This window comes from Chiloscyllium plagiosum, unplaced genomic scaffold (assembly GCF_037043375.1).
Source record: "Chiloscyllium plagiosum isolate Xiang-an unplaced genomic scaffold, Cpla_swu_hap1 HiC_scaffold_2, whole genome shotgun sequence".
NCBI classification, from domain to species: Eukaryota; Metazoa; Chordata; class Chondrichthyes; order Orectolobiformes; family Hemiscylliidae; genus Chiloscyllium; species Chiloscyllium plagiosum.
This window is the reverse complement of record NW_028270140.1, coordinates 5,181,810-5,207,603: the sequence shown is the minus strand read 5'-3', so window position 1 is coordinate 5,207,603 and position 25,794 is coordinate 5,181,810. Positions and strand designations below refer to the sequence as shown.

Below are 25,794 nucleotides of genomic sequence, written 5' to 3'. Positions count from 1 at the left end.
ATTCACTAGAGAGGAAGAACAGGACAGCCAACTCCCATTCCGAGATGTGAGGGTACAGAGAACACCAAACGGAGAATTCACCACAAAGGTACACAGGAAAGCCACACACACAGACCAAGTCCTGAACTATGAAAGCAACCACCCCAATACACACAAACGAAGTTGCATCAAGACACTATTCAAAAAAAAAGGGCCACAACACACTGCAGCACACCAGAACTGCAAAAAAAAAAAAAAAGAGGGGAAGAGGAACACCTATACAAGGTATTCGCCAAAAACGGATATCCTCGCAATTTCATCAACAGATGCCTAAGGGAAAGACAACGGAACGAGGACATGCCGCGACCCAAAGGACTAGCCACACTACCATAAAGAACATCTCTGAACTGACAGCCAGACTACTGCGACCACTAGGACTCATAACAGCACACAAACCAACAGTCACCCTCAGACAACAACTCACCAGAACGAAGGACCTGATACCCAGCATGAGCAAAACTAATGTAGTGTACAAAATCCCATGCAAGGACTGCACAAAACACTATATAGGACAAACAGGAAGACAGCTAACGATCCACATCCACGAACATCAACTAACCACGAAACGCCACGACCAACTATCCTTAGTAGCCACACACGCAGATGACAAGCAACATGAATTCGACTGGGACAACACTACTATTATAGGGCAAGTGAAACAAAGAACAGCCAGGGAATTCCTAGAAGCATAGCACTCATCCACAAACTCCATCAACAAACACAGACCTGGACCCAATATACCGGCCACCTACAGCAGACAGCTGAAACTGAACCGGAAGCAGCAGGGACAGGCCACTATAAATGCCAGAGGAAACACCACAGAAGCGCTTCACAGGAGGCTCCCACGCACTAAGGATATCACCTAGACAGGGGATGAAATAATTGCAATAAAAAGTTCCAGCTCGGTGAACAGAACCACAGCAATGAGCACCCGAGCTACAAATCTTAAACTTTGAATAGATAAGTTTGACAACTGAAGCTGGTAGGACCGGGGTGGGGGGGGGAAAAGGGAGGGAAGAGGGAGGGGGAAAAGGGAGGGAAGAGGGAGGGAGGATCAACATGAGATCATTAACTAGCGATTCCTATCCTAGTAGGACCTTTTAGCACACCGACATCTGTGTAGAGTGGAATGCTATTTACTCTGACAGGACAGAGTCCTTAAAGGAGGGACTGGAATTCTGCTGAAACCACAGTGGAGTAGACTGCTATCTCCTAGTCCTGTTGTACTTACTCTTCCAGGTCTCCTTTTACAAGTTATTTCTAAGTCAAGTCATGTTTGATTTTGCAAAGAAATAAAACCTGTGAAGCATCTGCACTGGGGTGTCTGGCAGATTGTGGTACTTCTAGCTTATGGTCATGGCCCAGAAGCCTACACACAATATCTTGTTGATACCCTTCAAATGGAGTGCAAATGAAACTTCAATATTGGAAACTTTTCAAAAATGCAATTCAGTACAAACTTCTGAAAGTCAGCAAGTACACAACCATATTGATGAAAGCTTCATGTTGGTCTGGCAGTCAAGCTGGGCCATAGAAAATGCAAGATTGATGTGAGCAATATTTTTAAACTACTGAAAGAGTATAGGTTGGTTGGAAAATTGACTGATTTCACCATGGCAATGTTTCAATCTCATTCAAAAAAACGCCATCTCCCACATTCCTCCACAGGTGTTCCCATTGATTACATGTTGCACAATCCACGTTAGCTTCAAGAAAGCCAGAGTGAACCACGTTGCTCATATCCAATGGACCAAGTACGTACAGCATGCAGCCTGGCTTCTAGACTATCTCGGCTGAACTCCGATGTCCCTTTGACTGTCTGTAACAGCCAGTGCTTGCAAGACCCAAATCACATGAAGTGTTGGTTATGGCTTCGCAGTTGGTCAGCATTAACTGAACAATTCAGTTCACCAAAATTTAGAAGTTACAATCTGCCAGGCCAGTATCACAGCTCACTTATACTTGTTCAAAGCTAGACAAGCATGTGCAGGAGGCGAAAAGGGAGGGAGGACTGCAGATGCTGGAAAAGCACAGATCAGGCAGCAGGAAAATAGAAGTTTCTGGCTTTTGCCCAAAATGTCAATTTTCCTGACCTGCTGTGCTTTTCCAGCACCACTCATCTTGATTCATGTGCACTGACCAGGTTCCTCAAGGAAGGTGGGGGGGGGGGGGGGGGGTGGAACATCCAGGTATTGCACTGAAAGGAAACAATACTTCCTTGCTACATTTACCCTGGCACCACAAGCCAGTTGATTTGCCTGCCAGCCCCCTTCTCATGCAGTGTTCAATTGAAATTAAGCATTGTATCAGTTCTGGTATACAAGATGAAAGCTTTATCTAAGATACTAGAGTTTTGTTTAACTACATGACAATCCAAGAGGTCTTAACCTAATTTCTGGCAAATATTCTGATCAGTATGTGGCTTTTCAAAATTACATCTTCATAGAAAATGATTTTAAAACAACAAACAAGCATTCTGTCAGTGTGCAAAACACTATTGGTTCAAGTTTAAAAACCAATATACCAGAACTTTAAAAGAGGTTAGGTGTTTGCAATTTAGTTCTAGTCCCACCATTTGCAGGGCATGAGTTTAAGGAAAACCCAAAATGTGGTATACCTGGACAACTGGAAATTTTTCTATTTAAAACATTACCACATCAAAATACATCTTGCACAGGCAAGCAATCTTAAACTAGATAAGCAGAGGGTGAGACAGATCAATACTTACTACATTTGGATGTTTCATCACTCCAATCTCTGCAGTCATGATGCTGATCACAAACCTTACTGACATTTATGCATTCACCACTGCCACATTTAAATTCAGTGACTCCTGTACACTCTGTAGCTGCAGATGGAAAAAACAAGAATGAAATTTTGTAATTTAGAACATTAGATAGGTAATTCCAGTTATACTGAGCATTTACCATTTTGGCAGCCAAATTCATCACTGGCATCAAGACAATCTTTAAGTCCATCGCATTTTCGGTCATTAAGGACACAAGCACCATCACTGCATCTGAAGTGATCTGGTCTACATGTGTGAAGAGCTGAAAAGTTAGAACAGTATATATAGTTTTACAAATAGAATGGAATACTAAAAGGACATAGTTAGCAGTAACTACAGCTCTGCTTCATTTTGAAAGTCTAGTTTCTGAAGTCCAGATCAGATTTACAATCTCACCTGGATTTAAAAAAGGTCCAAGCCTCCAGTACCTCTTGCTGCAAGAACTCCCATGTTAAGAATTTAATCATGAGCAATAAGTAGCAGCAGAAAGTTAGTAATGTGCAAAGCTCAGTGATGTGCTTTGGTGATCTAAAATCACCATTGAGGGAATACTACGCAGTTTCAGTGGTCTTAAAAAGTAGTTTGAGTTTGAAGTTCTGCTTTAAATTTTTGCTCATCAACAGAACTGGGGGATAATAAGATGGATAGGTATCATTGTAATAAGTTATACTCCCTGGGGATCTATACTTTGTTAAAAATGTAATTCCCTAAAATGAGTGGAAAGAAGAAGAAGTTGTTGTATACCATGTCTTAGGCAAAAATTTTCTGCTCCCATCAGCAAATTAAGTTAATGGATTCTAAATCCAGCAGATTGAAAACATAAATCAAGATATTTTAGTACATTCAGCTACAATGGAAAGTAGCTTTACAGTGCTCTGATCTTAAAGCAAGGACTGCAGATGTTGGAGATCAGAGTCAGAGCAGGGTGCTAGAAAAGCACAACCAGCCATCTGAGGAGCTGGAGAACTGACATTTCAGGCACAAGCCCTTCATCAGGAATCCTTTGCCTGAAACAGATTGGATGCTGCCTGACCTGCTGTGCTTTTCAGTGCCACTAATCTTTCAAATACCCCTTTCGAATGGAGTATGCCATTCATATAGACAGAGCCTGCCTAGTTTACAGTGGTCATGCACCAAAACAGCAGTGGTCTTTGTACACAACCACAAATAGCTCACCACTGTTTAAAATGGTGAATGAGGTGTACCTACAAAAACTGGCCTGAAAGCTATAGACTCTGGAGCAATGGAAAAGGAGGAACTATTTAGTAACAGTCTCAAGGCAGAGATCAAATGGTGATCAAAAAAGGTGTCAAGATACTTCTGTCAAGCAGTTAGTTGATAAAGTGTCTCAGGTCACCAAGTTAGTAAATCTTAGTAATTGTCACTGTCTTATTCCCACCACCTGCCCCAAAGCTACAGCACAATTGGACAAGAGAGTTGTCCAAGCAGTGAGAGGTTGGAGTACTCACAACAGTTGACTTCATCACTTCCATCTTTGCAGTCAGTATCACCATCACAGTACCACCGACTATGGATACATTCACCTGAGCCACACTGAATTGTATTGGGAGGACAGGTCATTGGAGGATGGATATGTCCACAGTGGTCTGGTGATTCATCAGATTGGTCAGCACAATCAGCATTTGTGTCACACACCCAACTCCAGGGAATGCATTCTGAACTATTGCAGTGAAATTCATGTGGGCCACAGGAAGTTGGTGCACAGCCTTTTTCATCACTTCCATCACCACAGTCATCTGCACCATTGCAGACAAATGCCTTTGAAACACATCTACCAGTGGAGCAGGTAAATTCAGTTAGATCACAAGTAGCAGAACCTGGAAAATACAAATGGTTCAGATTGCTTCAACAGGACTACAATTTTAACTAGATAAGTCTATTGGAAGGACTCTTGAATACTCATGGAAACATAACATTGCTGATTAAGGCTGCTTAAATAGTATATACACATGTACATTCACTACCTTGGAATTTTAGTTTCATTAGCAAAGTTAGATTTACAGTATTTGCCTCAATTTCAAAAACTACTTGAAATGATAGAGCCAGCAATAAACAGCTGAGCAGTCAAATCTCTGGTTTATTTTGTGCTCCCATTCCTTTTTCAAAGGGATCAGAATTGACCCTATGTTGATGGATGCCATTTGGAATGTTCACTTTCACTCCTAAAGCAGAACACTTCAGCCAGCCAGATTTAAAGTCCATTTGTCCTACAAGTTAGAAGTGAGAATTCACATTCCCTTTCCATCTCAAATTAAGTAGATAAAATTATTTGGATGAACATAGGAGGTATACCAAGTTTGCAAATGACACCAAAATTGGAGGTTACCTCAGTACAATGATATCTTTATCAAATAGACCAAGTATTAGTGGATAAAAGTCAGTTTTGACAAATTTGAGGTGCTGCATTTTGGAAAGACAAATCAGGGCAGGACTTATACACTTAATGATAAGCCCCTGGGGAAAGTGTTGCTGAAAAACAAAACCCTTGGAGTGCAGGTTCATTGTTCCTTGAAAATAGTGACAGGTAGATAGGATAGTGAATGTGTTTAGTATGCTTTCTTATAGTTGATGCTCTAGCCAATAAAGAGTTGAGAGGTCATGTTATGGCTGTCCAGGACATCAGTTCAGCCACTGTAGTGCGTGCAATTCTGGTCTCCGGCCTATTCAAAAAGGATGTTGCGAAACTTCAAAGGGTTCAGAAAAGATTTAAGGATGTGGCCAGGTTTGGAGGATTTGAACTAAAGGAGAAACTGAATAGGCTGGGGCTATTTTCCCTGGAGCAAAACCAGAAGTTTATAAAATTAGGGGCATGGAAAAAAGGCACCGGGGGATGGGGTTGGAGGAGAGGAGAAGTCCAGAACTAGAGGGCAAAGGTTTTAAGATCAGGGAAGATAAAAAAAGGACCCAAGGAGCAAGTTTTTCCATGTAGAGGTGGCGCATGTATGAAGTGAGCTGCCAGGAGGAAGTGGGGAGGCTGGTACAAACATTTAAAAAAAAAAAGGAAGATTTATAATGTGAATAAGAAGGGTTGAAGGATATAGGGCAAGTGGGATCAGATTAGGAAATATGGTGGACATCGAAGTGTTGGACCCAAGAGTGTTTCTGTGTTGTACATTTATAAATGACAACCAAGTACTTTCCAGCTTTTACAAAGCAATGAATGCAACCAGCTTGTATAAACCCTTTACTTTCACTGCAGTCTCCAGGCCCTGCTACATTTCGGTTTCCCAAAAATTTGACCACACCTGGAGCACCAAGATTTGGGCCCCACACAAGGATATTAGCCAGGGAGAAAAGAGTGTAGTTTCATCAGAATGATACCTAGACTTCAACTAAATTGCTAGATTACAATCTAGCGTTTGCTCCTAGCTCCTGCAGTTCAGGGTTACCTTTGTCTGCTTTAGGAAGATGGAGCAATTTTTAATTAAACTGGACTTACCACAATCCTCCTCATCACCACCATTTTCACAGTCCTGTTCACCATCACATCTCCAAGAGACAGGAATGCATTGGGATGATCCAGGGCCACAGCTTATTTCATGGAGTTGGCACATTTTCACATCTGAAAAAAAAAACACTAGGTCATAAGAATTTAGACAAATCAAAATACCAAAAAGACTAGGAAAAGCAAAATCACAGCAAAAACCAAGCTTCTGGTGGAGATTTTTATCAAAGTGCCATTATCTACAAAGGCAACATCTTGGTAGAGACCCATCAAGATTCAATAGATTACTGTTGGACTCATTTCTACAGATAGGATTCTGATCTGGACAGTAAACAAATCAAGTTGCAATCCAAAAAAAAAAAAAACAAATGAACAGTTGCAGTGGAGATCAAACTGCTGGAAAAACTAAGGGAAAGCAGAAGTTGCCCCGGAACCAAAACATTTACTGTGTTCCCTCCAGAGGCTGTCAGACCTGCAGAGTTTTTCTAGCAATTTGATTTGAAAAGTTTGATTCATGAATACTGGAAGTTATATCTGTTCAGCAAGTCTCAATCTGACAGCTGAGTGACCCAGATATTGAACTTAACTAGTTATTTGAAAGCTCTGCAGTATGTCACCTGCTGGAGTAATGTAATGTTACTTTAGTGTGCCAAATTCTGCACTCACTCAGCAGAAATTAAAAAGGTTGACGTCTTATGCTTTAAGGCAATTCATTAAGCAAAACAAAAAACCAAAAGAGCTATAGACTGTACAGGTAGTTCTTATATAAGATGGTTGTATTCTTCTGCAATCCCACATAGAAAAACCATGCTTTAGAAACACTTGTGTTAACAAATGTAAATCACATTTCAGTCAATATATTAGACACTCACTTTATAAAGAACATTCCCAGTTAGTCAATTGGGTTAGCAATTGTGTTAAATGAAACATTTTTACAGATTGTTCTGATAGACAAGTATTCCCATTACTGAGATGAGTTACTAAATGCAACCACTCCATTCAGAAACCATGGATACTTACAACATATTTCAGGGCTTTCATCAGACCCATATTTACAGTCAGCATTACCATCACATAACCATCGTCCAGGGATGCATTTCCCACTTGGGCACATAAACTCAGATGGCTTACAGGTCACATTACCTAACAATTATAAACCAGAGTCTTAAAAAACAGTTTAGAGCACATCCAGGCTACCTGAAGCAAATTTATGATAAACAGATCAAGCAAGTTGGCAGAAATCTCATTTTGCTGTAGCAGCTTCTAGCAAAGTTTTTGCCATCTTTGGTAAAAGCTGGATCAAGGATCTGGGCTACAGAAAGATTCTACATAAAGGTTATGCTAAATACTTCAACTGAGACAAAGTAAAGTCTCCCAAGCAGGTGCAAACTGAAGACATGTACAATGTTTGAAAATTTCTTACTGAGCTTCAACATTTTTTATTCCATCAATTCGTTAGAACTGTTCACAGATTGCGACCAGGGTTTTGATTAAGAAATAAGAGTAGATTTCAGAATGAGTTAACGTTTTCTGAACAAGCTATTTATACCATGTCACTTGTCCTCCAGGCCATTATGTCTTCCTTCAAAAGAAGGATTCTGCAGAGCTATACATACCTGTTTTACAGTACCACCCATCCTCTAGCATCATTCCAGGTGGACATATGCAGGTAGATCTCTTGGAAAAACTGCTAACTTGAGGAGCAGGTACACACATGTATTCACAACTTCTACTTTTAGTATCTATATCACACCAGTTTCTTCCTACAGATGAAAAAGTTCAAGTCAAGAGATGTAAAATTGAATGTTGATCAATGTAGACTACAAACTTAAATAACCACTTGTCACAAATTCAATGAATATCTCCAAAACAGGACACAAGTGAACCAGATGAGTTCTGCAGCAATGATAGCCATTATTACTGAATTAACTTTACGTTCCAGATTTAACAATTGAAATTTAAACAATTGCTGCAGGGAGATTTCAACCCATGCCATTAGTGAGTCTGGATCTGGATTGCTCATCAACACATTACTGCTACGCCACAAGTTTTGGTCCCTTATGGAAACTATTTCAATAGAGGTAGTTTAAAGAATGTTTAAGTGGATAGCCCCTAGTATTGAGACTCATGAGTTAAGAATGAGGGGTAATGATCTCATTGAAACATAATTGGATTCTTAGGGGCCTTGACTGGGTAAATGCTGAGGATGTTTCCCCTGATGGGACCCATCTGGGACCAGAGGGTGCAGTCTCAGGACAGAGGGGTGTCAATCTAAGACTGTGAAAGAACAATTCCCACAAGGAGCTGTCTTTGAAACCGGGATCCCACATCTGTGGCAGGTTCTTTGTTTATATTCAAGGCAGAAGAATTAAACTCAAATCAGGAGGGGAACAAAAGCTATGGAAAATGCAGGAAGTGGACACGGGAGTATGAGATTAGCATGATCCTGTCAATTAGTGGATTAGGCTGGAGGAGCTTAATGGCCTCCTGTTCCTTACCTTCATGAAAAAAGGTTTTATAACTTGTGTTGCATTGACACAACTTCCAAGTTACATGGGAGATGCTGGCAATATTGTTGCATTCTCTCCACAAAATTGTAAAATAGCACCAAAAGCCAATGAACAGTGCCCATTCTTCCTGCCCCATGGTGACTGATTCTTGGAGACACTGGTTAAGCTTTACAAAATTAGGTCAACAAAGCAAAAGCCAAAAAAGTCTAGTCTAGATATTAAAAAAAGGAAAAGCAACAGCTATTAAAACAGTTTTTATACAAAACTCATCTCTATAAAGACAGCCAAAGCTTACCTGATGGCTGCACCAACTCATGATAAATAATGAAATCTCTAGGTCCATTCAGATTAGAAACCAAAGTTACAAGATTTCCTCCAGTGAACTTGTTGGCTTCATGAATAGCTTCATTTTCATCATCAATCCAGAAGACACTATCCTGAAACGGAAATATTTCTGCTCATTAACCAAATTTATTCTAATGACATTTGCCCTCTGCTCCACCCAATACAAAGTTATGCACGGGGGGGGGGGGGGGCGGCGGAGGAGGGCAGAGGGCAGGAAACCCTTGTGCAGTTGGTTGATATTTTACATGAAAAACCATTGATCTTCAAAAGCAATTGAACCTACAAAGTATCTGCAGAATCCCAAATAAATCGGAGGTTCAGCATCAGTGGGTCAACAGCAGCAGCTTCTTTTTCTATACCTTTTTGCTAGGGGGATCGGAGACTGTAAGAAAGTTGGGTCACAATAAAGGTTACCTGAACTTAGTCTCCCATGGGGAATGAGAGCCTGATTAGCAAGGTTAGATTACATGGAACACAGGGAGAACTAGCCATTTGGATACAGAACTGGCTCAAAGGTAGAAGACAGAGGATGGTGGTGGAGGGTTGTTTTTCAGACTGGAGGCCTGTGACCAGTGGAGTGCCACATGGATCGGTGCTGGGCCCTCTACTTTTTGGTAGTTTACATAAATGATTTGGATGCGAGCACAAGAGGTACAGTTAGTAAGTTTGCAGATAACACCAAAATTGGAGGTGTAGTGGACAGCGAAGAGGGTTACCTCAGATTACAACAGGATCTGGACCAGATGGGCCAATGGACTGAGAAGTGGCAGATGGAGTTTAATTCAGATAAATGAGAGGTGCTGCATTTTTGGGAAAGCACATCTTAGCAGCACTTATACACTGAATGGTAAGGTCCTAGGGACTATTGCTGAACAAAGACCTTGGAGTGCAGGTTCATAGCTCCTTGAAAGTGGAGTTGCAGGTAGATAGGATAGTGAAATTAGCGTTTGGTATGACCAATAAAGGGAAGCAGAATATTGAGTACAGAGTTGGGAGGTCATGTTGCGGCTGTACAGGACATTGGTTAGGCCACTGTTGGAATATTGCGTGGAATTCTGGTCTCCCTCCTATCGGAAAGATGTTGTGAAACTTGAAAGGGTTTAGAAAAGATTTACAAGGATGTTGCCAGGGTTGGAGGATCTGAGCTACAGGGAGAGGCTGAACAGGCTGGGGCTGTTTTCCCTGGACAGGAGGAGGCTGAGGGGGTGACCTTAGAGATTTACAAAATTATGAGGGGCATGGATAGGATAAATAGGCAGAGTCTTTTCCCTGGGGTCAGGGAGTCCAGAACTAGAGGGCATAGGTTTAGGGTGAGGGGAAAGATAAAAAAAAAAAAAAGACCTAAGGGGCAACTTTTTCATGCAAAGGGTGGTATGTGTATGGAATGAGCTGGAGGCTGGTACAATTGCGACATTTAAAAGGCATTTGGATGGGTATATGAATAGGAAGGGTTTGGAGGGATATGGGCCAGGTGGTGGCAGGTGGGACTAGATTAGGTTGGGATATCTGGTCTGCATTAACAGGATGGACCAAGGGGTCTGTTTCCATGCTGTACATCTGACTCTACGACTCATATACGGAACAGATGGCAGAGAGACGTTGCATCCAACTGAATAGGGGTTTCAGTTCCACATAAAGAGGAACTGCAGATATCAGTTAGCCTGAAAGCAAGAGGGTCAAAACATTTTTGAACTAGGATATTACTTCTTCATAGGATTCCAAGTATCAAGCAACTGCAGCTTTGTTCATATCCCAGGTAAAAGTGAAACCTTCCACAATTACTGCACATTCTAGAATTACAACACAAACATCTTATTTTATGGATCTAAGTAAACCTGGTGTGCTTCATGTTATAGTATTACCTCCCTGGATAAGAGCGATCACAAGGTGGAAATTCAACAATAGACATACCAGTTCCTCACGTTCAATATTAACCAAACATTCTGCAGGCAAGCTATTTTTTAAACATGCATTTTTAAAACATTTCATCTCACCTGAAATACTGAAATGGCAAATGAATGAGCAAGGAATTCTTTTGACTGCAGGACTATCCTTCTATCCTGACCATTGAGATCAATACTGGACAACATGTGTAGCTTGGAGTCAATCCAATAGAGGCGGCTTTTCACGAGATCTGGAGGCAACAAAAACCACTCATTCAAGGTTGGTTATTGAAGGCACTGAACAAGGTTTCAAGAGGAGTTATCACAAACCAAGTGCAATTCCATTTGGCTGCTGAATCCCTCCAGTGACAAGGAGCTGTCGACCCACACCATTCATTCCGGATTTTTCTATCTTTGCTGGCTCACCACAGTCTGACCAGTAAACAAACCTTAAAAAAGACAAAAATAAAGACTGATGCAACCTGCGTTGGAGCTTTAATCATTGTACCTGGATACAATTGGCTCACTAAAAAGCAATTCCTCAAATTTGAATTAATACAAGTACACTAGAATTATTTGGGCTTGACATCCATTGCAGACTGAACACAAGTCAACTAGTGAAAGTTCATTTCTTCATGAGATGCAGGTATGAATGACTCCATTTATTTCCCATCCCTAATTTCCTTCAAAGTTGTGGTGAACCACAGTGACAGGAGCTCAGGAGTTTGACCAAGTGACTAAGCAACAGTAGCATAATTCCATTTGATTAACAAAAATTTTCTGCATAAGCTAATTTAGAGGGATGCAAGTATAACCTCAAAGCCCAACTTTATATTAGACAAAGATACATGGAGGAAGAGTGTTGGAGGAAGGAGGGAGGCTGCATAAGGTTTAGACAGGCTAGGACAGAATGGGCAAAGTGCCAGATCGAATAGTGAGAGTGTGTGAGGTTATGCACTTTGCTGGGAAGAATAGAGACTACCTTTTAATAGCATGCTGGTTCAGTTGGCAGGTAGAAAGGCAAATGTATTCTAGGCCATCAAAATGAATGCTAAACATTACAAGGGCAGAAAATGCATACTATTAAGGTTGTACAAGGCTCTAGTCAAACCACATTTGGAACACAAGTCAGGTTTGGGCACTGTACCTTAAGGATATGCTGACCTCGGAAAGGGTTCCAAAGAAAGTTTAAAAGAATGATCCCAGGGATGAAGGGCCTGTCACATGAGGAAAGGTGGAGTACTCTATTTGAAGCATAGGGGTTGTGGAATTCATTGAAACAGAATACTAAGGGGCCTGGATGTGGAGAGTTTTTCATTAGTGAAGAGACTAGGACCTGAATGCATTGTCTGTGAAGGGACAACCCTTTGGAAGGGAAATTAGGACTTTCATCTGCTAGAGGCTGGTTAACCTGTGGAACTTAATGCCATTTGGAGGTCAAATCATTGACTACATTTAGGACAGAGTTTCTTGATTAGTAAAGTGGAATCAAGGGTGAAGTTAGGAGAACGCAAGTTAAGGAACACAGCCATCATCCAGTGTTGGAGCAGAGTCAGTGGACCGAATGGCTTAATTCTGTTCCTATCTCATGGCAATTTATTTTTAATATATATGAGAACATACCCAACTCCTGGCTTATGGAAGCCAGTGGATTTTTCAATGTTCATTATGTCCAATTGTATCACTTCCCCATTTACATTCTTCAATTTCACATCAGTCAAAGCAGTATATCCAATAGTTTTTAACGTGCACATGCAGGAAGTTTGGAGAGTTATGTTTAAACATCTGAACTAGTTTGGTAGATTAGCATTTACTGTGATTACCATGAGAACACTTGGTATAAAAAGTGAAATTTTAAGTCCAGTACCAAATAAACTAAAACTGAAGTAATACTGTACCCAGATAATGGATCGACTTCTATAGATGCTGGCTCTTTTAGGTCAGTGTTAAAGAGAATGGTTCCTCTGGTTCCATCAAGTGTTGCAACAGATATAGCTTTAGTCCTACCATCAGTCCAGTAGATGTGTTTGTAAATCCAGTCAACAGCAATCCCCACAGGGGTGTCTAGATCTCTGACTACCACAGATGGGCCAGCTTGGTCTTTCCATTCATTAATGGACATACTAAACAGGATAATAGGATTAGTTACCTTGAGCTGTCACTTCATTTCTACACAACAAATGAAATTGAAGACTTTAATAGTAGCAAGCTTTTCTTTAAAACCTCAAGCAACTTATGACAAAGTGTCAGTATTTGCAAGGTTACCACAGAATCAGTCTTCAAAAGCAAATATTTAACTGTTACAGTAAATTAAGAAACCTTTGTTAAAATCCCAGAACAGTTTTAACTGTAGTCCAAGTTAGTTTTAGACTTATTAAATTCTTGCAGTGCTTCACCTGAAAATTGCCTGGTGTCCCACATCAGCCCAGTAAATTCTTTGTTCAGCAATGTCAGCATCCAATGCTACAACATTTCTCAACTGTACAGCCACCTGAGAATACTCATGGTGATGCAGTCCTAGTTTCCGGATGTCATGTCGATTAGTGAAGATCAAATAAGGTTCTTTCCCTAAGTTAGCAAGAAACAGGTTAGAAAGCAAAATGCCAGTGCAACATTCGTTTAGGAAGAGGTCAACAATGGGAGATACTAAAAAGACAAACTAGAAAAGTGGGTTTTCAAAAATAAACTAAATTAAGACTGCAGCCGACATAGCCTGGCAGCCATGTTAAATTGTGTTGGACAGAGGACAAACATTTCAATGATTCCGGGGGGAGAATAGTCAGTTGCTGATTGAAAGTAGGACAGTTTGACTTTAGAAAACTGTGCCAGAGTTGCAGGTGGGAGCTGCTACAAAAAAAAGAGCATCTAACTGGAGGGCAGAGATTTAAAGTGATTTGTGGGGGGGGGGGGGGGGGGGGGGGGGGGGGGGGGGGGGGGGAAGAGGAAGTTTATTAAAGAATGAGTCATTAGGGTTTGGAATGCACTGTGGGGAAGGGAGGGAGGTGGAGGCAGGTTTAAAAAAAAATATCAGGCATTAGTGTATTGGATTTTTTTTAAAAACAAAAAAGGCTGTGAATAAAGTGGGAACTTGCTTGGCTCTTCAAATGAGCAGCACTGCCTGCAGTATCAAGACAAGGGCCCAAAATGGCCACCTTCTACACCATCACTACCTTTACTGTGCAGGTGTGTTGGAGACAACAGGAGGGAGTGAGCAATTTTGATTTCATGACTTAAAGGAACACCTGAAAGGAGCGGAAATGACAGCAGTAATCTTAATGAGAGCAGAATTAAAGTTGACCAAAATCACCTATTCTTGCTCAATTCTAATGTCACCATATTTCAAATGCAAATTCTATCTGAGATTTATATTTGAGGGAAGTGAGGTCAATGTCTCCAGATCATAAATCTTTAAGATACCTCAATGACAAAATTTACACTGATGAGCCAACATGAAACTTAGCTGGCGACAGTGAAGTTTTCAGGCTCCAAGAATGAAGCTTCCAAATAGGTAGAAACTTGGGTGGGCCAAAGAGTTTGAAAGTTTCTAATATAAGCAGTGGGTTGTACTTGCCAACTGCCTTGCAAATCCCATTAGCTGGATCCATATGATATCCTTGGTGGCATTCACACTTGTAGCTACCTTCCGAATTGATGCAAATTTGACTGCAGGTTTCAGGAATTTGACATTCGTCGATATCTGGACAAAGTAGATTAATGAGTTTTGCTTCAATCTTTGAAGGTGATCTCATTTTACATTAGCTGGATTTTGGAACTTACCTATGCAAGTCTCCTTAGACAGTTTAAAGCCTGCAGGACATTCACATTTGTAACCAATTATGAGATCAGTGCAGTTGTGAGAGCAGCCCCCATTATTCAGTAAACATTCATTCACATCTGAAAAAGGAGAAATCCAGATGTCAATGCCTCCACTTGTTCAACCTTACTCCCAACAGTAAGGATGCTATAATGCAATTGATGAATTGGGAAAACTTTAAGGCATGAACCTTTTTTTTTTAAAAAAAAAGGGTGTTGACAGTAACAATTACACCAAAGCATAATTTTTTTCTGATAATGTGATGGTTGTATTCTTGTGCAGCCCCACATTATAGAAGAACTCTATTACATGGCTAATGTTTATAGATATTCAAATCTTTTAAGTTTTATATGCAAAAGTAAGTCTGAGTTCCATTGTTCAAGGAGGAACAACTTGCTTAATTAACCAAAGTTATGTTTTAGTTGGGATCTTAAAAGTTGAAAGCACACAAATGCTTAGAGGAGCATCTGAGTGCTATCTAAATAACCTAGGAACCAAATTATATACTGTCTTTTTCTTCGAGCTCAGGCTAGTTTAAAAAAGCACAGCATGCCCAAAAACCATTCGTCTAAAGAATCTTCAATCCAATCAAAGTCAGGGACAGCTTGAATTGCTCAAACCTAATTTCTCAGACAGAAGTTAGATAACCTGAAAATTTGAACTTCAGGGATCAACTCTCAACAAAAGAATGTAGGATAGTGTGCCAGAGCAGCACCAGACATACCAAAAAAGGGAGATGGCAACCTGATGGAGGTTACAAAAGACTGCTTATGCTGTTGATGTACAAATGCACTCAGTGGGCTAAGTGATGAACTGATCAAAATCTAAGCTCTTCAGTCTAGTCATTGAAAGTAGACAATTTAAAAAAAATACTAAGAACAGGAGGTGGCTCCACAAGTTATTCAAAGATGGGGAAGCCCAGCATATTAGTGCAAGAGGTCAGATAAAACATTTGCAACCAGTGCCAGTTTAATGAATGGATAATCATTTCAGCCTCCAGACCTTCCCAATATCACCATAGCAGTCTTCAGCCAAACTTCTGCTCACTCCAGTGATTGAGAACCAGTATCTTCACTCATTTATGCAAAGGCCATGGGCCCTGACAATATTCTGGCAATAGTACACTAATGTTCCTGGTACCTACTCTGGGCCTAGTTGTACTGTTCCACTACAGATACAACATGGTCAACTTTCCACATCAGCTGATGCCAAGGCATTTCCCAGAAACGAGAGACAAACCTAACCTGGCATTACTACCCCATAAAAACCGAGAACTGAAGATGATGTACATTAAAAACAGAAGTTGCGGGAAAAGCTCAAGTCTGCAGCATCTGCTGCAATAAGTCAGAGTTAATGTTTTGGCTGCAGTGACCCTTCCTCAGGACCTGAAGCATTAACTGATTTTTCTTCAGATGCTGCCTGACCTAGAGATTGCTGCCAGTAAAGTGATGAGATTCGTACATGACCAAAATGGATTCTGGAAGCATATGCCCAAATCAGACACTAAAGCCTAAAAAGTTAGTGAAACCTAGCCAATATTTAGGTTCAAGCTGACAGTCACGTTCATCTTCATTTCAAGATGATAAAAAAGTGGGGCTTCTTTCAGAAACGATTCCTATTGAAGATCTTTCACTGCTTGCTCATGCAGTCTCAGTACAAACTCAGGAACTGTCTTTAATAGGAGTGCATTTAATTTAGGTAAAAACAATGACTGCAGATGCTGGAAACCAGATTCTGGATTAGTGGTGCTGGAAGAGCACAGCAGTTCAGGCAGCATCCAAGGAGCTTTGAAATCAATGTTTTGGGCAAAAGCCCTTCATCAGGAATAAAGGCAGTGAGCCTGAAGCATGGAGAGATAAGCTAGAGGAGGGTGGGGGTGGGGAGAGAGTAGCATAGAGTACAATAGGTGAGTGGGGGAGGGGATGAAGGTGATAGGTCAGGGAGGAGAGGGTGGAGTGGATAGGTGGAAAGGAAGATAGGCAGGTAGGATTGAAGAGCTTCAGGGCGGAGGAAATGACCTGGGAGTTGCAGTGGGAGGGGGACTCAGATTCTTGTAGAGAGGAGGAAAACTTCAAGGCAGGCATCCTTGCAAGAGGATTTGCAGTAGGGTTAAAATCAATGAGTAGAGGTAAAAACAATGACTGTGCATTTAATTTAACCTGGAAGGTTTCACCTTCCACATCAGCACTTGAAGGCCTAGTTTGCATGTTAGTTACTTCAGACAATTACTTTACTTCAGTTGAAGTGTCTCAAGTTTCCAAACTACTGCATCACCTGCAGGTGTTTTTAAAACAGTGAATGAGCAAGTCTCTCTCCTTGATCATTCAAATTGAATAGGAGGACAGGTTACTAGACAGGACAGTGCAACAAATGTTTGCAACAAGTGTCAGGATAGGTGTATCTGCACCGACATTTCCTAGCAGAGACAAGACAGACAGGTACAGCAGCCAAATCTAAAATAAGTCAGCAATTCCAAAAACTCATCTTCTGCCTCGGAACACTTCAACCCCAGGGCATCAATGTGGACTTCAACAGCTTCCTCATTCCCACTTCCCCCACCTCATCCTAGTTTCAAACTTCCAGCTCCGCACTGTCCCCTTGACCTGTCCAGACTTGTCCGACCTGCCTAGCTCCTTTTCCACCTATCCACTCCACCCTCTCCTCCCTGACCTATCACCTTCATCTCCTCCCCCACTGACCTATTGTACTCTATGCTACTCTCTCCCACCCCCACCCTCCTCTAGCTTATCTCTCCATGCTTCACGCTCTCTGCCTTTATTCCTGATGAAGGGCTTTTGCCCGAAACGTTGATTTTGCTGCTCGTCGGATGCTGCTTGAATTACTGTGCTCTTACAGCACCACTGATCCAGAATCTGGTTTCCAGCATCTGCAGTCATTGTTTTTACCCAATTCCAAAAACTAGCAAACCTGCTGGGCACCAAAGGAACAAAGAGTGCAGTTTGGGGAAAGTAAAATTTTTGATTAATGCTAATACTAACTTCAAAAAGTTAACTTAGATAACAGATCAGTACACAAAAGTCCACAGTATCACTTCCACAAGGAATTCCTGAGTCCTGGCTAATTGACAGACAAGTCTATTAGAAACAGATTTGGATTTTTTGTGTAAACTGACTACCACATTTACAAAGTGCAAATGGCTAAAATGGTTCAATCAACTTAAGAAAAAACAGTTGAAGGCTGAGACACCAAAGGAGGCAGCCAGTGCAAGTTAGATCACAAATCAGATTAGGAATTAGCAATTATGTTCACCAAACCAGAATGCCAAGGATGAATTCATGATCACCAGTTAAACACTTACTGCATCCTTTAATGGGCTCATCACTCCAGTCCTGGCAGTCTTGATGTTGGTTACACACCAAAGATATGTTTATGCATTCACCACTTTGGCATTTGAAGTCATCGAGTCCTGTACATTCTAATGCAGAGAGGAGAGTGTGAAACAATGAGGTCTGAAGCCTGAAACATGGACTGTTACTGTAGCCAGACACTAAAACCTACCACGCTCACATCTGGCCTCATCACTTCCATCAGTACAGTCCCAAACTCCATTACACTTTATGTTTCCAGGAAGGCATGTACCATCACATTGGAAAGTATCTGGTTTACAGACTAGAGGAGCTAAAAGCAAAGACAATGTTCCTTGTTTTAGTACAGAAATATTTTCAATATGAATGCTGATTTGTCCAAGCATTAAATACATTTCTGGCAGTGAATTTACCAAATTTACTTGACAATGAGATTTGGATTTGAAGACACCAATAGCCTTAGTTATTTTCACATAAGCTATCCTGACAGAGAGATCAGTTGAAGTCCCTCCCCCTCCACTTGCACAAGGAACTCAAATGCAGAACGACAACGCATTTGACAAGCTGTATTTGCTGAATTCTCCAACACAGATAGGATACCCCCAAAATCCTGATGTAGCAATCTGCATAAGAAATTTTTAAAATAAGTTGTAAAGCAATTCCATATGTCCATTTAAAAAGAGAGTCACAAATGAGAATGAAATGCTGATCTACAGAACCTCCAGTTTAAGCCATGCTTGAACTAGATTTGAATGACAATTCGGATCAGCTGAGGATGTTGATCGAAAACTTAAAGCACTGTCCAGTTTGGCATGAAGTGAGCCAATTAAGAGCCAAATATTTGATGCAGAACTAAACTCAATTTAGGCTACTGCTGTATTATACAGTACAGTATCCAAGACTGATAACTGGAAGTGTGCACATTGTGCCAAACTCCAGTTGGAAAGGTGAATCAGTGTCATTGTTAGAGTATAATCTTGACGGCTCTAACTTCAATGCGCACCTTAAGCGAAACTTCAATGAGGTTGAGGCGGCAGAAACACCCAATCTAACTCTTTGCAATGATTTGGGATTTCAAAAACTGGTCAATGACATGAAAATTTAACTTGGAAAGTTTTGGACAAGAGGAACAAATGCATTATACACCTGAATAGATTTAGTCTAGGTAACTGCTCAGTTAGTTGGAGATTTAATGAATTGGAGAGAAAGGGGAAGTACTCCATTGCATTAGTGTAATTAACCAACTCCTTTCAGATTTAAAATAAATATCATTGGGAAAAAGATCAGAGCCAAAACACCAGCAAAAAACAACTGACTAGAGATGGTAGAAATCAATAAAGCCACCTAAAGATTTGTAAAGAAAAATCTGACTGCAGAAAAATAAAAAAAGTGTCTTGAGATCACAAAAAAATGGTGAACAAAAGAAGTCCATTCTCATAAGTTACAATCTCCCTTCAATCATTATCCTTTGATGAGATGGGTTACATCTCCCCCGCAAAGAGGGTCACAACTGGCAGAAGTGTAAGGGCAAAACTGATAACTTACGACAATTTATTTCATCACTGCCATCTTTACAATCTGTATCACCATCACAGTACCATTTACTGTGAATGCATTCACCAGAGCGACATTGAATGTCATCAGGAGAGCAAGTCACAGGAGGAAGTGTGTTGTGCTTGCAGTGGTCTGGAGATTCATCAGACTGGTCAGCACAGTCAGCATGGCCATCACACATCCAGTCCAGGGGAATACATTTAGAATCATTGCAATGAAACTCCCGTGGGTGACAGATAGATGGAGCACAGTTTCTTTCATCGCTTCCATCATTGCAGTCATAATCCCCATTGCAGACAAAGGCTCTGGAAACACATCTACCACTGGAACAAGTAAACTCTCCTGGACTGCAAGTAAGGTTACCTGAGGGAGGAAAAGAGTATTTACACTGACTTCATATCAATGCATAACCATTGGGTACAGTGTACTAAACTTGGAGATCGCAATACATGTTGGACCAAAGATTCCTTACAAGACCTATGAGCTAGTAGTTTTTACACAAGCTAAAGTTATGAATTCTAATTCTTAAATCAATAGTCACTTCCTCTTCCATGCAATCTACAAAAACAACCCTGGCCCACCTCAGTCTAGGTAATGACAACCAATTGTTTGAAGACCGACAAGTCCAGTGAGGAGGACAAAGATGCTCAAGTGGCAAATATCAAGCTCTTAGCCACCCTCAGTCTATTGGAGCAAGGGATGTGGGAAGAAGGAATCCATGCTCACATCCCAGAGAGAAATGTTTGGAACAAATGCCCTGGATCTAGTGTAAGGTGATTTCAGCTATTTCCTCAAGTGTTGGACTTAGTCAAATGGCTCTGAATTCTGAATAGAAGGGCAAGTGTTCTGCACACCCATGCAGACTAGTGCTTTGTCACTGGGGTGCACTAAGTTCCCTGCAGTTCAGGCAAACGGACCCAGATCCTGCATCAGGTAGTGAGTGATCAGCACTGGTGAGAAAAGGTGGTGTGAGCTACTGCTATGGGGCAGTGTCATCTCCCCATGGGCAGGGGGGTGGGAAATATGGAAGGGAGGAGAAAGTGAGGTCTGCAGATGCTGGAGATCAAAGTTGAAACTTTATTGCTGGAACAGCACAGCAGGTCAGGCAGCATCCAGGGAACAGGAGATTCGACGTTTCGGGCACAGGCCCTTCTTCAGGAAATTTCCTGAAGAAGGGCCTGTGCCCGAAACGTCGAATCTCCTGTTCCCTGGATGCTGCCTGACCTGCTGTGCTGTTCCAGCAATAAAGTTTCAATATGGAAGGGAGGGCCAGTATGACCTCTTTCACTAGTGAAAGATGGAGTCAGAGCCAAGGATCCCTGACTAAAAAAACAAAACAGGGATTTCAGGGGAGAGAAGCAGAAAGGAGGGTTGGAGGTCACAAAGTTACACAGTCTCGGAAATTAATTTATTCCAAGTGTTGATTTCAGCCTGTTCATTTCCAAAAAGTGAAAGTTAGTAGAAAGAGCCTAATTTCATTAAAACACCTTTTTAAAACCAGATCTACTTTGTACGATGCATTTGTTTTTCTAAGATTAAATTTCCTAGTGTGGAAACAGGCCCTTCAGCCCAACAAATCCACAAACCCTCTGAAGAGTAACCCACCCAGACTTTGCTCCCTCTGCCTAATGCACCTAACACTACAGCCAATCCATATGACTGGCAAGCCTTTGTATTGTGAGAGGAAACTAGAGTACCCAGGAAACCCACACAGACACTGAGAACATGCAAATCCCACACAGACAGAGTCAGAGGCTGGAATCTAACCTGGGCCCCTGTGCTGGAGGATAGTGTGAACCACTGAGCCATGTGCTGCCCATTAAAGTTGAATAGTTCTCTCTCCTCTTTTCTCCCCCACCCCCCCCAAATGTTACCGGCACATCTTCAATCTAATTCTGTACATCTGTTTGTGAGCAGTACAGGCAGATCATAGTAAGCAAAGCTTTTCACTGTACTTTGGTACACATGACAATGAATCCCATAAAATCAGTTCTGGGACAACGTTCGCTCATTTGCAGAGTGTGGACACAAAAAGTCTGATTGTCACATTGTTGACCTACCACAATTCTCTTCATCACTGCCAGTATTACAGTCCTTTTCTCCATCACATTTCCAAGTCGCAGGAATACACTGAAGGGAGCCAGGGCCACAGCTAATTTCATTCATATGACAGATACTGGTGTCTAAAAAAAACAATTTTAAGTTATACCATAAATTTTCAAACATGCAGATTAGGCACACCAATACAAAAGATTTATTAATGATGGGACAAAGACAAGTATTCAATATACAGAGGTCAGATTTGCATTCAAACACATTGACATGCCCATTTATCCAGCAAAAATACAACAGAATTCCAGTCATGTAATGTTGATACTACCGGTTTCAAAAGAACTTTCGGAAGTATAACTGGTGGTGTTTCATTGAAAAGACAGTAAAGTGGGTTTGAGAAGATTTGTAGCTCAGGTTGGGGGCTCTGTAAGCTTGCTCACTGAGCTGGACTGTTCGTTTTGAAGGAACCTTCCAGCTTAATGAGCAAATTTACATACAAAAGATAGTAAACAGACAAATCAGTTCCATACAGTACTGAGCATGTTCAGCTTTAGGTTCCATTGATTTCATAAGAGTAAAGAAATTGGCAAATGACAAAAATAAAATCCTTAATTTAAGACCCTAAGCTAGAGATGTCATTTGAGCAAAAAAAAAACTTTGCATCCATCTTTCCATCTATTTCAATATGGCAGTGAAAATTAATTCAGTTGCTACATTCATTAGCTAAGTGTAGCGCTACCAGGTTAAAAAGAGTTCAAAGAGATGGTGTTATACTGTAGAAACCACCCCTTATTCCCACTTCAATTGTGCACTGGTAAAGGAAGCCATTGACAACCCATAAGCCCTTAAGGAATCAGATAGCAGCAATGAGAACAAATCAAAAAGTGACATTTAAAAACTAAATTCATTAAATATTGTACAATTAAGATTAAAGCAGACTAGTGTCTAAAATTGAAGTCAGATGCAGTGAAATGTTATAAACAATAGTGTCGTGAGAATTTGATTAAATCATTAGTGTTTCACCTTCACAATTGAAGGTAACACCACCCAAGTGATACAAGAACAATACACTAAGTACAAGATACTTACGACATATGTCTGAGGCTTCATCAGATCCATCTTCACAATCAGCCACGCCATCACACTGCCATTTACTGGGCACACATTGTCCATCATGACAGATGAAGTCTGATGCTTGACAGGTAGTATTACCAGCTAGGGGGAAGAGAACATGTCAAGCTCTATTCAGATGGGCTATAAATTTGGGTGTACTGGCTGTACATCTTGAACCAGCAGTGTGACAACACTGCTCCTTTAAACAAAGTTTATTCTCCCTCAGGAGGAGAAGGACTGAAAAGTTCTGGGGTTGTGTTTTTAGGTCCAGCTTGATTATAGCTAACATACTGCCTCAGGCTATAGGCTAAGTGCAAAAGTATTTTTAAACAATGGAAGGGTGCAGCCAGTCCTCCCAGGTCATCTTTTCTTTGGCCTGGCTATACACAAAGCAGGAGAAAGTGAGGACTACAGACACTGGAGACTACTGATGGAGTGTGGTGTGGAAAAGCAGCGCCGGTCAGGCAACATCTAAAGAGCAGGATAATAGTCATTCTTGAAGGGCTTTTACTCAAAATGTCAACTCTCCTGACCAGCAGTGTTTTTTCCAGCACCCCACACTATTCACAAAGCAGCCAGGCAGTTGAAACAGCTGGTGGATCAAAGCAGGTAGCCTGACAGCTCTCCTGTAAGCCCTGGTGTTTGATGTTACCTTTTGTACCAAGGGATTTTTAAAATGGGGATTGTTTCAAGTATTTGGAATAACATTACATTGGGATGATCTGTTGGACTTTCAGATAAGTTATTTGGTATTCTATTCTCTCATTTTCCATTTTGTTTAAAAACACTTACAAGATTGCTGAATGAAAATGCTTTGACCAGCTGCATCTCTCCTGGCATAGCCATGTTACACCTGCTCTAAACTAGCAAAGTTGGTCTGGGCCATTCTCTTGGAAATGAGGCGGTCTGGCCATAAACACCAAGTCAAAAAAAAAACGTTATCTTAAACTGAACTTTCCAACCCTCCTAACACTGCCTTTGGCTTGCCTCACCTCTTACAAAGAGGAATTTTTTCTGCTTTACCAAAGATGAGACTTTCCAAATGTAGAGTTTGAAATTTGTTAGTTTTAGTATTGGGTAGATTGTCAAAGGGAAATGCTTGGCTTTAAATGACCAGCTGAATACACAAAAAGCAAGTAACCCATTTAGAGGAGTTACAAGTGGAAGGGATGAGTTTAAAACAGGTAGTTACTTAGCTGGAGATATTGGAGGGGAGATAATTAACTCAAACCAGAAGCCCAGACAGATGGTTGACAAACATTAGGCAGGTGAGTCATAATCCGAGTTTGATTGGGATGAAGAGAATCTTTACTGTTGCCCAGTTGGAAACTAATGTAGAATTTACAGCAGGCTTGCCTCATTACAAAAAGTTATCAAACAAATTTGTTTGTGTTAAAAATAACTAGCACAGGATTTATTGTTAGGTGGTTTCGGTGTTGCAGATGTGGGCAACATTTGTTACCCATCCTTAATTACCCTGAAACAGTAGCTTATTGCCTTGACTTTGCTGACCATATCAATCACTGGGTCTGGAGTCCCATGGAGACAGACCAGGCAAGGATAGCAGATTGAATCTTTCAAACAGATAGTCAAATGGATGGGTTTTGTAGGAAATGGTAGTTTCATGTTACTGAGGTTAACTTGATATCCCTAAAATTTATCAAATTAGGGATTCCAAATGCACATTGATGTTACTTTTACAAGTTGTATCTTCAGACAGCTCATTAAACCAGATGTCTTGTGTTATCATGTAATATTAGATTATTGAAGACTATTTTATGAATAATGCTGGATATTAGCCTCTATATGCAGATGTTCTTTTGCTTTCACACAGCTACTCATGCCTAGTAAGGAGTCATTCCATGACATCCTAGGCTTTCAGACCCTAAAAATCCCTTAAACATTTAATATCCAACATGCAGGGAAAAGTAAAAACAGATCCAGTTAGTGGAATAAGCTGAACTCTAGCATTAAGTGCAGCATACTTGTTCTAGGTTTGCTTAGAAAAATTTTGATTTTATCAAAATCTAGAATTTGTTAGATCAAGTTTGTAGGATGTCAGCCATTTGGCCCACAAACTGACCCAGAGTGCTGCTGATCTCAATCTTCAGCTTTTTCCCCCCCATAACCTTAAACCCTATGCTGGTTAAAAATCTCAGCCTTTAAAGTGAAGTTAACTCAGCCCCTACAGCCCTTGGGTGGTAAGGAATTCCAGACTCACCACCCTTCAGAAATGCATCCTCACTGGTGCCAAATGGTTGACCCTTTATCATCAATTCTCCTACATTTTCCCTGAGTCATCTCAAAAATCTTGTAAATTTCAAAAAAGGACGACAGTCTTTTAGAGATTAGTCATAAAGACAATACCTCTAACCAGGCTGGAACATTCTTTGGACTCAGTGCCAGTAAAAACTTTCATTAGATTAAAAAAAAAGGGACCAAAAAGCTTTTCACAAGTTCCCATTTTTAAATACTCCACTCAAAAGGTGGAAACATTCCACCTGCACTTAATACCCTAAACTTGGATGCTAGCTTTTGAACAACTCCTAAAACCCTCTGCTGTAGCTGTCTGCAATCTTCCATCATTTAAAATAGTCAGCTTCTCTTCCTCCTGCCAAAGTGCACATTGCCCCACATTATATTCCATCTGACAGTTTTTAAGATTAGATTACTTAGTGTGGAAACAGGCCCTTCAGCCCAAGTAGTCCACACCAACCCTCCGAAGAGGAACCCACCCAGACCCATTCCCCATATGCACTCCTGACTAATGCACCTAACACTATGGGCAATTTAGCATGGCCAATTCATCTAAACTGCACATCTTTGGACTGTGGGAGGAAACCCGCACAGACACGGAGAATGTACAAACACCACACAGACAGTTGCATGAGGCAGGAATTGAAC

The 25,794-nt window shown here is 40.9% G+C and overlaps 1 protein-coding gene across 1 annotated transcript in view; it reads right to left on the bottom strand.

The window, feature by feature from the left end:
* The window catches only part of LOC122564024 (uncharacterized), a 68,295-nt gene extending 43,132 nt beyond the window's left edge, over window positions 1-25,163 (bottom strand). The window contains exons 1-19 of the mRNA XM_087992941.1: window positions 25,112-25,163; window positions 22,867-22,992; window positions 21,786-21,908; window positions 19,717-20,088; window positions 18,365-18,484; window positions 18,165-18,281; window positions 14,809-14,925; window positions 14,603-14,728; window positions 13,428-13,599; window positions 12,930-13,154; window positions 11,362-11,480; window positions 11,143-11,282; window positions 9,099-9,240; window positions 7,910-8,056; window positions 7,314-7,436; window positions 6,288-6,410; window positions 4,297-4,665; window positions 2,967-3,089; window positions 2,771-2,887 (exon numbers count right to left, since the gene is read on the bottom strand). Coding sequence (XP_087849067.1) covers window positions 2,771-2,887; window positions 2,967-3,089; window positions 4,297-4,665; window positions 6,288-6,410; window positions 7,314-7,436; window positions 7,910-8,056; window positions 9,099-9,240; window positions 11,143-11,282; window positions 11,362-11,480; window positions 12,930-13,154; window positions 13,428-13,599; window positions 14,603-14,728; window positions 14,809-14,925; window positions 18,165-18,281; window positions 18,365-18,484; window positions 19,717-20,088; window positions 21,786-21,908; window positions 22,867-22,992; window positions 25,112-25,163 — 2,953 coding nt within the window. The remainder of the gene's footprint in view (window positions 1-2,770; window positions 2,888-2,966; window positions 3,090-4,296; window positions 4,666-6,287; window positions 6,411-7,313; window positions 7,437-7,909; window positions 8,057-9,098; window positions 9,241-11,142; window positions 11,283-11,361; window positions 11,481-12,929; window positions 13,155-13,427; window positions 13,600-14,602; window positions 14,729-14,808; window positions 14,926-18,164; window positions 18,282-18,364; window positions 18,485-19,716; window positions 20,089-21,785; window positions 21,909-22,866; window positions 22,993-25,111) is intronic.
* Between the last annotated feature and the right edge of the window lie 631 nt (window positions 25,164-25,794).